At 38.4% G+C, this 15372-nt stretch overlaps 2 protein-coding genes across 2 annotated transcripts in view; one reads left to right on the top strand and one right to left on the bottom strand.

The window, feature by feature from the left end:
- The first annotated feature begins 468 nt into the window (after positions 1-468).
- aga (aspartylglucosaminidase) lies at positions 469-13172 on the top strand. Its single transcript, XM_035669614.1, has 9 exons — positions 469-805; positions 4116-4269; positions 5928-6040; positions 6639-6751; positions 8551-8659; positions 9078-9153; positions 9707-9814; positions 11386-11519; positions 12941-13172. Exons 1-9 carry the CDS (start codon positions 694-696, stop codon positions 13039-13041), a joined length of 1020 nt encoding a protein of 339 aa, XP_035525507.1. The 5' UTR covers positions 469-693; the 3' UTR covers positions 13042-13172.
- Positions 13173-13294: 122 nt separating this feature from the next.
- Positions 13295-15372, bottom strand: part of neil3 (nei-like DNA glycosylase 3) — an 8151-nt gene continuing 6073 nt past the window's right edge. Inside the window, exons 8-10 of the mRNA XM_035669613.1 lie at positions 14296-14710; positions 13806-13986; positions 13295-13631 (exon numbers count right to left, since the gene is read on the bottom strand). Of these exons, the coding sequence (XP_035525506.1) occupies positions 13449-13631; positions 13806-13986; positions 14296-14710 (779 nt within the window). The 3' untranslated portion in view covers positions 13295-13448. The remainder of the gene's footprint in view (positions 13632-13805; positions 13987-14295; positions 14711-15372) is intronic.

Genomic DNA, 15372 nt, shown 5'->3' with positions numbered 1-15372 from the left:
ACATAGCAGACAGTTACAACATGCTAATGTGTGTAAGGTATGTGAGTAAGTTTAATGCAAGACATTTACCACAATGCTTCTAATTATCATAGGCTAACACTGATGTAGGTTAGGTGACTCTTGTTGTTTAAGTGAATCCTGTCCTATCAGTACCAAATTAGCCTGTAACATTTCCATTTCCATCACATTTTCTGTATAATAGACCTTGTTGAAATAGCATTGTAAACCCAGGTGATACCAATGATACTAATTAAGGTTCAGTTACATTCAGGTCAGTACTATTCAGTGTTCAGCATTGCATTATAAAGTTATTTCCCCACAATTGTTTCCCCAAATTTCCACAAAGTCTGGTATAGGCTACTGCGACATAAAGTATTATGTATGGAACCTCATTTTTAAAATCTCATTTGTATCATAAAGTATAACGTACTCATACTTGTACTGCCCCTTTAATGAAGAACCCGCCCACTAAGCACGGGACACAACAAGGAAGTTTAAATGTAACGTTTCGATAAACCAAAGTGAAGCTTTTCTCTACAGCGACCTTTCCTTTATTATATTAGCGGTGACAACCTGCTCGGTTCGGCGGTCCGCGGGAATATTTGGCGTTAAAAACAGTAATGAATATGATATAACGACTAGCAGTCCTCTGTGTGGCGTTGTGATGTTCATGCAACGTTTTGTTTGGACAAAATGTTTGTGTCGCTGCTGATTTCTACCTGTTTAGCCTTACTGTTTGCTCTTGGACATACATCGCTACCTCTCGTTATCAATACGTGGCCATTCAAGAATGCGACTGCTGCAGGTAGGACATACAGTACGGGACTGTGTGCTGGTTGTACACTTTCACTGTGTCTGGAGTTCAATCGTGTGACACAGTGCCCAAAATCTGCACACTAATGGGTTATGGCGCCCAAAAAGCAGAAGGGTTTAACTTATACATAGGCATTAGTAACAGTACCACAATGTGGAATATCCTCCACTACAAGAATAAGTTTAGAAGCGTCCATTAGTATTATCATTAAAGTTTAGTCCTAGTTGGAGTATCAAAAGTAAAAGAATTCCGTGGTCCCTGTCAGTCTTTCACTATTATATCTGATGCTTTTAGATTAATATCACTTCTGTGGATGTATACGGTGGAGCTAATTTTAACCTCTCAATATGCTGTTGGGTGTTTCATTTATATTGTTGTTTATGTAAAAGTCAACTTTTAATGAGTTCAGAAAAACAGCCCTGTTTTTTTTTTTAGCTTTCTGACATTTTCCAGCTATTTTTTGGTTGGTTTTATTGGTTTAGGAAGTTGGATCATTTTCTCGACACTTCATCTTTCAGTTTATCAGAAACATTCAAAATCAACACATTTGGGAATACAGGGTTTTCAGTGGACAGGAAGGGTATAAAACATTTCTGAAAAGTAACTAAAGCTCAGATAAATGTAGTGGAGTAAAAAGTTTGACAGATATTTGCCTCGGAAATGTAGTGAGGCAGAAGTATAAAGTTGCATGAAATGGAAATACCTCAAATTTGGGCTTGAGTACAGTATTTGATAATATATATTTGGTAATATTCTACCACTGCCCCAAAATAAATATTTGCTTACACTGGTTATTTATGTATTTTTAATGTTTTGAACACTGTGTGTACTTCCTCTTCTTCTTTGAAAATGAAAACAGTAGTCAGGTCACCTGTTTAATTGCCGTATTGGTGTGCCTCTGCACAATGGTATCTTGTCTGTTTAATGGTCTCAGAAGTATTCTGTAAGGAGGTATCAGAATAAAGTCTTTCTTCTTTCTCACAGCGCTCGTTATTGAGCCTCCCAGTCGAGCAACAAATACGTCGTTCACATCATTTTATATGCATGTAAACATACCCAGCAGTTATTTTAAGCTTTGAGAGAATAGGTTGGATATTATCTGCCCTCCTCTCAACAGTCTGATGTGACTTGTCATTCCAGCATATCGTCTGATACGTGTCTGCTTTCAGTTCTCAAAGAACAACTACATGTCTAATGGTCTTGTTCGTTGCAGAGCAGCAGTTGTAGTTTTATAAATGACTTTAGTAGCAAGCACGTCGTGGCTGTGCACACACACTGTCATTAGATGACTCATCATGCAGCTAACTACGGCAACTCGGTTGGCCACTGATGACCTGTGGTGGCAAAAAACAAACACTAATTAACTAAGGTAATTAAACAGTAGAAAAGTGAAGTGCATAAATGCCACTGATGTTTTTCTGTATTTATGGTTCTTTTGCTTAATTTCATTTAATTGCTGATAGAATTCTAAAAATGTTAAGAGCAGAAACAACAAACAATAATATGGCAGCTATTCTCTGGTGTCTCTGCTGTCATATGTCTCTGTCATTTGTTATGAAACATCTTTGGGTTTATGGACTGTCAGTCAAACAAAAAACATTTAAGACATCTCCTCGGGCTTTTGGAAATTGCAAAGGGGATTTTTCACTGTTTTCTGATACTTCATAGGCCGAACAATTAATCAATGAATGATTGATCAGCAGATGAATGATAAAGAAAGTCATTTTAGTTGCAGTTTACTTTGTCTGATTTTGTCATATATTTAAGACTTAAATGTTGAGCCCCATGACCAATTTTCCATCATGAAAGGAGACAGAGAGCGAGTGTGTGTGTGTGTGTGTGTGTGTGAGTGAGTTTATGTGTGGTGAAGTGCAATTCCTGGCAGGCTCCATAACCCGTATTTCCAGTATTTCCCCCTCAGACTATTATAAAGTGATTCTTTTTTTTTTCCTTCTTGCTATATACTTGTGACTTCACTACAGCTTAACCGCACAACTGTGTAAGATCAGAGACGTAGATGGGGAGAGGAAATGGGCAGAACCCACCATGACTTAATAACTGCCATTGCCAGGTCTGCCTCCACTCTATTTGATTTCCTTCAGGATGATACATTGGACATGTTCAAATTGAAACTGAAAATATTTCAGCGTTGCCTGTGACTTATCTGTCAAGTGGATTTCCAACCAGGTGCACAGCTAACATGAAAAAAAAGAGAGAAGAAGATAGAACTGGTGTTCAAAACATCTCAAGCGACGCATCAAACCTGTAGGTGATTCAAGTTAACTTAAAAATCTCAACATTTGATTGATGCATACCCTTTTAATTTACCCGATGTACCGCCCTTCTTTTCCCCCAGGTGGGTATGAAAATGAAAAACGTACCCAGCTATCTGTTTTGCTGCTAAGATATTTAAAAGTGTAGTCTGTGAGCCACTGCTATTGATCCGCCCATGCAGATCTCTTTTCCTTTGGGGGCTTACAGAAGCATCTGACAATAGCAGGCTAATCTCCTCTTCCATTCTGCTGCATTTCCTAAGTGAAAAAGATTGTAATGCTGAGTTTGATTTATAAAAAAAAGAATTATATCCAGAGACAAGAGCACTTACCAAAAACGGCACATGGACAGGATGTTTTAGATGGATAAATCATAAATGATAAGAGGAGGAATTTGTGGTAGTATCCCGCTGAACACTGCAATGGTCTGAGAATTTAGTGGCAAGCTGGTGACAGTGCTACCAGTTGGTATTTTGATCCCCCATGGGCACTTGGGGGGATAAGTGACCAAATGCTTGTAAGCTTACATTTCCCGGTTTATTAGGAATCCATCGTACTGGTCATCTTGCGCATCATCTGAAATTTTAACTCATCTGCCCAGATATTTGGACTAGGAAAATAGATTCATTTATTTACCCTACATATTTAACTCTATTTAAAGCCACAATCTCCAATAAAGCACAGGTGAGTTCAGGGATCTTTGCTGTTCAGCAAGAATGACTACCTTTTTTAACCCTACTTTGATAGATTTATTGGATGTTACACTCAACCCAAGCAAAAATGTGTTCTGTGGTATCAGATAATTTTACAGTAGCTGTCAAAGTTATAAAGCAGGACGTTAAATTGTGTTTAGTTCTCCCAGTTGTGAGAGTCAAACGGTGACCGTAACCTGCTTTTCCCCAGGTGGAGGTGAAAATCCACAGTAATATCGTTTGACTGGTGGGAGGGGGTGTACTTACCATGCCAGGTACAACGTCTGTGATGTAGTATATACTGAATGTTTCACTGTGTTCTGCTTCACACTGTAGCATGGAGTACCCTGCAGTCCGGTGGATCAGTGTTGGATGCAGTGGAGAGTGGCTGTGCCCGTTGTGAAATGGAGCAGTGTGATGGCAGTGTAGGCTATGGCGGGAGCCCAGATGAGTCTGGAGAGACCACGCTGGATGCCATGATCATGAACGGGTAAACTATGGACCTAACTGCACTGTTACTAAAAGTAAAAATAGGAAAGGGCAATAAAAATACTTGAAACGCAGCATAATGAAGCAGTAAAGATCCAGCAATGTTCTCGTTCTGAATATTCTAAAGAAATAAGTAGAAATGGGGAAAATATTTGTGACTACCTTTTAGAATCAGAAATGACCTATATTTCAGTGAAAATGACCTAGATGTTGGCCATTCCAATTAGGCACCTGCAGCTGTCAACATATTGTCTTACATTATGTGGTGGTGCTGTCTTTGCACCTTTAATGCTTGCAGCCATAGCTGGTTGACCTTTAGCCTGTGTTCTTTAATAAAGCACTAATTAAGATTCTCATTAGGATCTGAAAGATTGCCAGTTATTAAGTCCTTAAGTACAACATTTACACACTCAGAAGTTAGCGTGGGAGGCAAATGTGAGCTCATGATCATGACAACAGGCAAGCAGCAAGCTGTTAGTTATTACTCTATGGAATGTTCCTCCTTCCATTTTGCAGGGAAATTGACTTTCTTATGGTTTCACAGTCATGAATACATTGTGGGGAGAGGATATTCTCCCACACAGTATCCAATATAGCTGCATAAGAAATACTGTAGCTATCAACTGAGCACAAGAATCGAAACACCTGGACAGTTTAATGCAATCCTGTACAACATCCCTGCAAGAAATACTAGCTCTGTAAAAACTCTAAAGCATGTTCACTTCTTTATTTTGATTTTGTCTGGGAGAATTTGACTCAACTCAATCAATACCTTACATCACAAGCCACAGCCTCAAAAACTAAATACTCACAAACTCAATAACTAAAGTAAGTTTAACAGATGTAATATGTATTATATGAATGCATTTCTAATAAAATGCATTACACTGTACAGGGGTACAGGGTTTCAATTTGTTCTGTATATATTAGCTCATTCATAAATATAAAACATTGGGGACTGTAATGTCAGCCAGAATAGCATTGTATGGGTCTGATTCATTATGCTAATTAGCTAATCTCATCCACAATATGTAAGAGGCACAATAATACCTAGAAAACACACTGCTACTGAAACAAACAATGAAAAACATGACTGTTTTTATCATCTTTGCTCTGAATTGCTCCATCACCTTTGTTATGGAAACTATGTCTATCAATCTCTGGCCAGCTGTTAATGAAGGGGACATGGGGTTATGGGGGTGGGGGCAGTGTTACAGACATGCAGCTGGTGTTGGAGTTTACTAGCCACTAATACTGGTTTATAAACTAGGTCAATTACATGTGGCCTCTTTAAAGATTCCCTGTGGAGTTTCTTTTGTACAAACAACAAAACAAACCGTTATGTTCACATTCAGTGTTACCAAAACACCCAATGTGTGTGTTCAAGGTCTAACAAAGGCAACGTATTTCCTTCCTTGCAAAGCACTTTTTTCTTTTACTGGCACTTTGCTGTATCTCGGCACATTACCGCCACCTGTATATCAGTGGAATTGTGTGACCCTATTCGCAGGAATGGGCATTGCGTCACCTGTGTGCACGTAAACGGCTCCATAGCGCTTACTAGAGGTCAAAAACTCCACGGGGAACCTTTAAACATATTCTACTTGTGCCCTGTAAACCAGTAGTAATGTTTTTTCCTCTGTATTCTTTGTGACCAAGGGATACAATGGAGGTGGGTGCAGTTGCAGACCTGAGAAGAATCAAGAATGCCATTGGAGTAGCGAGAGCTGTAATGGAGCAAACTTACCATACAATGCTAGTAGGAGAGTCGGGTATGTGTGGATCAATGTCCACAAAAGTACAAGTACAAAAAAAGAATTCATGGTGTTCCTAGTGTGAAAACTCTCTGACCAATATCTAACACTTTCTCCAAGTTCCTTTTTAAATGCAGTTCTGGAAATGACTTATGTTTTATGGGGAGACCTTGATATTTGAATTTGCACTTGTCACATTAAGGCCATTTTAGGCTCTTATATAATGTGTGTTTTTTTTCCCCAAGATCGCTAACATCAACAGTTAGTGACGATAAGCTCCCAGAAAGGAAACGTATATAAGAGCGTTCTTTCGCTTTTTCACAAGAGCAGTAAATGATTTAATTTAATTTGAACGAAAACTTAAGGCAAATATTAAACTTTTTATTCCAGTGTGAGAAATCAAATACTTGTCTTAATTGAACATCATTCTTATGGGAATGTTAAGGTCACTACTACTGCAACAAGAGCCCCCCCCAATCCAAAGCCACGAGCCTAAATAAAATGAGATTGCCTCCAGTTCCTCTTTTGTTTGTGACCCTTTGTTTTCTTATAAGCCAAGGTCAGTGTGGTCCAGAGTCTGTGAGTTGACCTGAAAGTATTACTTCTCTCTTTATAGCCTCAGTGTTTGCTGAAAACATGGGCTTCGTTGCAGAAGACCTGACTACCAACAAATCTATGAACATTTTCTCACAGTGGCTGAAGGGCAACTGCCAACCTAATTATCGAAAGGTGTGTGTGTGTGTATAAGAGTGTGTATTTTTCCTTGCTGGTGTTGGCTACAGGCGTGCTGCTTCTAAAATATTGATATTAAGCAGGGGGATTGACAGGCATACTAAACTAGTTTAAAAAAAAAAGTCAGCTTTTGTGGTAGAGGTGATGCCCTACAGCGCTGTTTTCTTTTGCTGTTTTTTAAATCTAAGCTGTTCACTTCCCCAACAATGCCTCAGAATCTCCAGAATAGGATTTATTTTTTCCTTTTAAGTCATCTTTTATCATTTCAGAGACGGTATGGAGTGTCCTATTGATTGGATTTACACCATTTTGCACTTTACGCTGTCCACTACAATGAGTCCTCTACTGATGGCCACTGAGCAATTTCACTACAAAACTAAAGTGCCTTGTTCAAGGACATCTCGACAGTAGCTGAAAGAGAGACAAAGCTGATCACTCCTACCATCCGAGTTTTACTTTACTTTTACTATTGATGCTGATATTTATTATTATTAACAAATAAATTGTATTAATAATAATTATTATTTAGCAGTACAATGCATTTAACAAAATGCTATATAATAATATAGGGTTGAGCAAGTACTCTACTGAAATGAGTGTCCGACATGGATAATGTGCTTTTGATGAGCATCATCAGAGTGAAATGTGTCAATATCCGTTTTCTAATAAACAATAAATACACTTTTATGAAAAAAAAACAAAACTGTAGTGTATATAGTAGTATACAGTATAACAGTAGTTCTAAACAATTATTGTTGTGATCAAAAACATTGCTGAAGTTCAATTCTGAGGTTGTTAGTTTTCTAATAAATACAGCATCTTCTGATCAACCCATATCAACAACGTCTGGTTAGTCCAGAGTATGGATACGGATAGTATACTTGCTCATCCCTTATAAATGCTGACATAGTAAAAGACACAAAACAGAGCTGAGAGAATTATGAACATTAAATACTTCCAGAAATTGTATAATCTATTGGACAGTTTTATATTTTTTTGTAACATGTCCGATTGTTGCCGAGGTCAAAGGAGAACAACTGTACCTGAATTTTTTTATAACTAGTGAATGGTTTCAAGGGGTTTACCCTCACCTTCATGAAAGGGAATATAAGAGATTTTGCTTCATGAATAATGGACAGCCACTTTCATAAAGCAAGCTAGTTGATCCAAACTTTGGTTTATTGATGGCAAGATAGGAGCTCTGTAAAAACGCAATGCTGATACAGATACACATTCTGTATGAAAATACCTTTTGTTTCAACATAGACCTTTTGATTCAACATTTACCTTTCATGGCTCCATGTTTTATGAGTGTTCAGCTGCACTGTGAATCTGAATTTTTTTTAGCAGAACTCAGAGGAGAATGAACTTTTCACACCTCCCTGCAGGTCAAGCTGCTAAACTCAGTCAGTCATGAGAGCAGAGAAGACGCCTTGAGGTAGAGAGACAGTGAAACTTTTTGTCAAACTACACTAGACACTAGGTGCAGTAGGTTGTCTGTCTCAATAAAATATATTTGACTTCTGTACGACACATTTTGACTGCAGCAATAATTTAAACTGGGATGTTCTGTGGATATGATGGTTCAGTCACTGGAAACTAGTCTTTATAGAGATCCCAACCCAAACAAGACTCCTTACTGCTTATCATTAGGGACAATTATTGGCTGTTTTAATTCATTACATCACAGCAAATGCCTGCAATTTATAATGTGCCTTGCTTTTATGTCATTTGCATAATGCAATTATCTTTGAACTTGATTATTCCAACTGTGATATTTTCTTTCCTGTCAAAAGAATGTGTTTCCAGATCCTTCCAAGTCCTGCGGACCCTACAAGCCGGGGGCGACACTGAGACAGAACAAGAGGGCACAGCATGCTAATACGCGCTCCCACGACACCATAGGTTGGTTTTATCTGTTAATACAGAATGTGAAGTCAGCTCTCCTCAGGCACTTTTATACAGTTTAGTATTTAAGCACTTCATTGAAAGTAGACGGGGATAAGAAAGATATCTTAAAACATAGCGTGCCCAAAAGGAACGTTAGACAGCACTGAAGTAGAGGTTAGCAGGAAACAATTCAGTCTACAGGTTTTAAATTTGGGTTTCTGTCCAAAAAGATCAAACCTAAAACAAATTCTTACTTGGCCCCTTTTTAATGTAGCCTGAGCTAGACTTATGTATTGATCAAGGTGCCTGCAGCTGCTAGGAATATATTGTTATGCTCACAAAAACCTTCAACAGGAATCTCAGGGTCTTGAATTGAACTGCAAGGATACCCTTATGATGGCTGACTTTTTGATACCACTTGTTTTTGCACCAGGGATGATCGCTCTTGACCAAGATGGGCATGTGGCCGCTGGTACATCCACCAATGGACTAACTCACAAAGTCCCAGGGTATGTAGATCATGTAAATGTAGACATTTGCATTATAAAATAAGCTTTCCTTCAAGTTTTATTACTTTTTTTGTTAAAGTAAAATATGGACACTTTGTTATTAAGTAGCTCTCTCCAAAGAACAATAACTGCGTTGTACGTACTTTAGATTTATGTTCAGGGCTTTGTTTCCCCATGTAACAGTTTTGGGTTTGGTTCAAAAGGTTCCATAATGAATTACAATGCTGAACGAGATGATGCTGCAAATCTGAGTGTCACAGTGGGGGATGTGATTTTGGACACATTACAGTATCACAGTACCATGACAAATACCATAATATAGTGCAAACGACGACACAGCACGTAATGCAACTACATACACAGAACCATTTGAGAGGTTATCCTTAGAAACATTTTGGGAAAAAGGACAGGCACTATGAACCTCAATCAATCAGTAAGCCAGTCGGGGGAGAGTAGCAAAAACCTCTTTGGATTAGAATTGCGTACTCCACCTTTAAACAGTACATGTGGTGTTGGTCTATGTTTAAACCCTGATCAAATTCCTGTCCTGCAGTCGAGTTGGGGACTCTCCTATTGTTGGAGCAGGGGCCTATGCAGATAGCTCAGCTGGTGCTGCAGCTGCTACTGGAGATGGCGACGTCATGATGCGCTTTCTGCCAAGGTACCTCACCCTTTGTCCTTTTTATATAAGAAAAAAAGTCCTATTAAGTTTTACAAAATGCATTTCCTGTATTGTTACCTTGAGTCATTGGATGCTCCTCTGCATGAAAGAATGATCTCAAAGTAATCAAATAGGACATTTAAAAAGGAATGTGAAGAATCTTCACACCTACATATTTTTTTCTTATTTGTCTTAAAAAGAGAGGATTCACTGAAGTATGCAAGTAATGTGAAAGACGGTTTATTTTCCATTTTCTATTATAAAGAAACATCCATCAGAACTTCTCTAACAGCGTTGCTGAGACATGTTGACTGGATTTCAGCTCCTTCGCACACCCTCACCAGGGTTTATTTCCCGGCCACCTTGTTGAATAATAGGACTGTTACATGGTTTTTTCCTTGACAGAAGAATTGTGTTTCAGAGAATATTGACATCTGTGACACATGTAGTTTTTAAACAGCCAATTTCTGGTATGAACCTCTTGCTGCAAGTGCAACAATAGCATTAGAAAGAGTGGAGGCGTGACTACATTGCCCCAAAACTGTCATTTGTACATTCCACAGAAGAGGCAAGATTTCACTTAAGCTGCTGTTTGTTTCCAGGCTGTGCGAATGTGGCAGTCTCAGAAGGTTTTTTATTTTATTTTTTTACATATTTATTTATCCAGGATAGTTTGGCGCATACACATGCTGTTTTTTTTGTTGTTTTTTTTTAAGTTGCACTCAGCTTTACATTCACAGTCACACACAACCACACCTCAGGGTCGTCTTTTTCAATCATAGTTTTCTGAGTCACTTTCTTCAACTACTGGGGTGTTGCATTTTTCAAGAAGAACTTGCCACTAGTGGACTGTAGAATGTTTATCATTCATTCTCCATGCCCACATTTTCCCTAGCAGTTCAGGTATTTTCACTGATACATACGTGTGGTTACAAGCCTTCTGAAGGACTTCAAAGTCCAAATGTAGCAGCAATGGGCAGTTTTAAAACTACATCTGTCCTCTATGTTGGAATAGTCATAGAATTGCCAGTCTAGAAATCCTGAATCTTCCTTTTCACAAGTGTTATGGGAGGCATTTAAATATTTCAATTACTCAAACTAATTTGTTTGCCATCTTGTGTGGAAAATAACACCTAACATGGTACACTGCCTGTCAGAAGTATTCACTGAGGAATTTGACTTTGATTAATTGAGTTTCGACTTGAAAATTCCAAACTTTTACAGAAGTACATTTTAGGAAATTACATTGTGTCACTCATTTGTTTTATACATTTGACCTCAGGCTGGTGGAGTTGATGGCACACATATAGTGTCTGTGTAGAGCAAGTCATTTACATTGCTGTGATGGTAAATTACTCCCCATTTGCTGATTTTACACACTTGTGAGCACCTAGTGTCACAACTCTGTTGCATACCCCGGAGCGAGGGTGGGAATATTACATTTTCTAATCATATTTTCAGATTTATCCCACACCATAATCACAAGCACATCCCTATCATCATCCTGGTTGGTGGCCCTGACAGCACTCGTTAGCTAGCCTCATGTGTACTGCATGTAATCCTGCCAACAGTTACTTGGCCGTGGAGCTGATGAGGGCCGGGGCAGATCCCTCGGCAGCCTGCAAGACGGCCATTTCCAGAATCAAGAGGCATTACTCGGAATTCTTTGGAGCCATCATCTGTGCTAACACAACAGGCCATTATGGTGAGTGTCAAGGTTCACAACTACAGGCTGCTCTGCCACTGCCAAAGGCACACACCTGACGCACGCTCACATCTGCAGAGGTGCTGACAAGCAAATGTATATGCATAAGGGTGGTCTTATGTTGTTGTTTTCTTAATTGCATTTGCTTTCACTTTCTATAAAAGATTCAGATTCATCTAAAAATTTCCATAATAATGTTCTGAATTTTTTTTTATTTAAATGTAAAATTGATTTAAGTCAATCCAGTGTCATTTAGGCCTGGCCAGATAAAATATCTGTATTAAAATAAATCAGGTTGCTGTAATCTCAACAGTTTCCTGCTTCTTTTTAAATGGTCATTATTAGAAAATCAGAACTAAAAACATTATAATGTTGTCACGCATACTTACAGAATAGGGCTGCACAATATGGTAGAAACATCATATTGAAATTATTTTGACAGATATTGCGAGTGGGAATTATCACAAATGTCATTTTTACTGAAAAAAACCCCATATAAAATCCTGAAAATGTGACATTTGTTGGGGTCTGTACCAAACAAACAAGTTGTCTTAAATCTGGAGAACAAAGATTTGTATGCCAGGGCATCTCTTCAGAACTACAGGACTTTATTATAATACTGTTTGACACCCAGTTTTTTTTATTTTTTGGATATTGCACTTATATTGTAGTTTGAGACTTTAAAACTTGAAAAACTCTAAACTAAACTAAAAGGTTTAACCAAAAATAATCCAGTACTAATTATGTATAAACAATTTCCCCTGTATAGCCTTGCTACGGTAATACCATCAACAAAATATCTACATTTAAATTAGGCCTGATGCTGTTTAACATGGACAACATCTGCCTTTAAAAGGGTAAGTCAAAGTTGATGCAATTTTGGGATATTTGAATTTGATTTCAAAGGTTTTTCAGGAGGTCTTTTTACACAACCTGAGGAGATCAGTGTAGAACATGTACAGTGCACCCTAAAAAAGGATTGAAATTAGAAGATCAAAGATTTGGGTAAATTAAAGGTAAATTTGTCAACTTCGTTAAGACCCCAGTTTCTAAAACGCTGCATTAATAGGTCTTCTGAACTGAAGTTCTTCTGAACTGAAGTTTAACATCCAGTCAATCTGTTCAACCTAGTAATTGCTTTGTTCTCATGACAACAGTGTGGCAGCTAAAGTGCCATGCCATTTATTTTGCTTCCTCCATAAAACTCATGAAGGTGCCCTAGTTGTCACGGTGTCACATGGTGTGTACAATTAATTAGATCAGAATATAATGCAGACATTTACAGCATGTAGATAAACAGGTGTAATAAAGAGGGTTATGATCTTATTAGCATTTTAATACCAGCATTAAATGGGGCCTTAATGCGAAGGGAGTGGACATTTTCATTTACCTGTAACATTGTAATATTTTTCTCTTTGAAGGTGCTGCCTGTAACAAAGTCCCTGGCTTCTCCCAGTTCCACTACATGGTGTCAAACTCCGAGTCAGACACACCTCTACTAAAATCTGTTGACTGCTTTTAAATGGTGTATGATTGTGTGCATCTCTTTTATATACATAAATAACAGTCTCCATACAGTATTTTTAGGCTGATGATTCTGGTTTTAATTCATAAATAAAATGTAATAAAAAAACATGTCATTGGAAATTTCAATAGTTGCTGCTTTAAGTTTTTTTTAAATTCTTTATAACTTTCTTGTGATAACTTTGAAACGTACATCTTAAAAAGACAGACATTGACAGGAGAGGATACAAATAAAATGCAAATATTTTTGATCTCAAGGTCATACGGCTGGTAGATATTCTCCATTAAATGCATGGTTCAGGACAATATGTGTATTTCAATGTTACCAGGTCCCTCTCTATATCCATTTATCTATAAGAACACATTGGCAAGTTTCACTTGGAAGTAATGCATTGCAAAAACACATTAACAACCAGGGAGGATGGACACCCCTGGTCCATTGTCTGCCCACTGGAAAAAGTCACACTGTTTACCCTTTTGAAAGCTGCAGGTGTAGAAATTCCGGCCATTGTTAGGTCCTAGTTTTAGAACCGTCCTCATTAAACAGCGTTTCCCGTGGTGACAAAAAGGGAATTGCAAGTCAGCCCACTGCGACACAGAAAATAAGGTTTTATTAACTTAGCTGTAAACTTTTATTCTTTTATAGTTGATACTAACAATGTTTGTGGATAGGCTAAAACCAAAGAAATATAACAAAAATAATAATTTAAAGTAATTAATTTTTCAGGCTACACAATGCTGTAGGTAAAAGATAATTTTTACCTCAAAAAAGTTACACTTGGTCTCTCTGGGAAGCGAGCAGGTGTAGAACTGCCGTCCCTTATTCTCCCCCTCCTTGCGGACCACTCTGAGGACTGCTGGACGACGATGGGATGCACAACATGGGGCACTGGGACTGGAAGAAATGGAGGAGCTGCGGCTTGTCGCATCTATTTTGCGTGTACTGACAGAGGTGAAGAAACAGTCTTATTAGTTTGAAATAAATTGAAAATAAAAACACAAGTACACCTGTCACATCAACCCTTATTAGTGAGCAAACAACCTCCCCTCAACCGTGTGGTGATGGGTTGGTAACAGTGGTATTTGCATGGTATATTCCTACGGCTATTCATCAATCTGAGCTTTTTTAACAATGTTGCATTAAAAATTCCACAGTCAGATGCTTTTTTATCCCACTTATCTCCCTGAAGTTGCAAAAAACTTCTCTTATTATAAACTTATTCATGAATAGCCAAGCAAGAGAGTCACTCACTGTGAGTTGGGGGTTCCATTTTGAGCATTGTTACTGGGAAAGGGGCTGTGATCAATTCTCATTTTCTTGGATGGGTGACTGTAGGAGGCCAGTGATTCCCCATTGGAGAGCTCGGCACTTTGCCTCTGCCAGCCACCAGAGGCATAATTGGGGCTTGTTGTCCCTTGGCAGACGCTGTATTTATATAAACCTCGCTCTGCCGCCAAGGAATTCAAATGACTGTCGGCTGGGGAGAGTGGGGAGTTTACAGGCTTTGGCTTCTTGCTCAAGTCAGAGAAAACAAGGGTGGAAGTCCCGAATGCAGACCTCCAGTTGACTTTGAGCTCCTCTTGTGGCTTCTTGAAAGCAGTGCAGGGGTATTTAATCAAATCTGCAGTGAAGGGTGATGCTTCAGCGCTAATGTCGTCTTTGTGGACTGTGGAGATGGAGCCAGAGTGAGAAAACTCATTTCATGTTCAGCAGCTGCAGCTTATTCTGATGCACTGGCTGCTCTCATAAAATGCAGCTTGTTGTTGTTAGCTTTAAGTGGTTAGCTTGCCATAAAATTTACCAGTAAGCACCAGACTGCTGCACTGTGTAGTCACATAAAATGTCACACAATCTGTTGTGCTGAAGATGCCCTCATGCAAAATTCTGTGAAATGAGTCTCCGTATAATACAACTTTGAAAATAAGTAAATGTTTTTTCAGTAATGGTGAACTACAATGTCTGACATCAGCCATTAACTGCGAGCTGTGAACACATATTACTCTTCCATCCCTCAAAAGCTAACATTAATGTACAGCACCCTTAAGCAAGGCACTTAACCCCCAGCTGTTTTAGTGGATGAACTAGAAATGCAAATAATGATATTACTTAAAAAGTGTGCTTAGTCAAGTTTCCCTGGAGAAATAAATGTCCATTATTCATTTCCACAGATTTTAAAGGAATATTCAACAATCCAAAAAATGACTCACACTCGTGTCAGTTCAAACTGCAGGTGTACGTTTGTAAATCTAGTGGACTCATACTTAGTCTTTTTTTGCACGGTTGAAGACAACATCAGGTAGAAACAGAGCGTTGGATGTCAAAATGAAA

Source organism: Morone saxatilis, unplaced genomic scaffold (assembly GCF_004916995.1).
Source record: "Morone saxatilis isolate NCDOM2014 unplaced genomic scaffold, NCSU_SB_2.0 Contig22, whole genome shotgun sequence".
Lineage (NCBI taxonomy): Eukaryota > Metazoa > Chordata > Actinopteri > Moronidae > Morone > Morone saxatilis.
The sequence above is the reverse complement of the archived record's forward strand: the minus strand, read 5'-3'. Positions and strand labels throughout refer to the sequence as shown.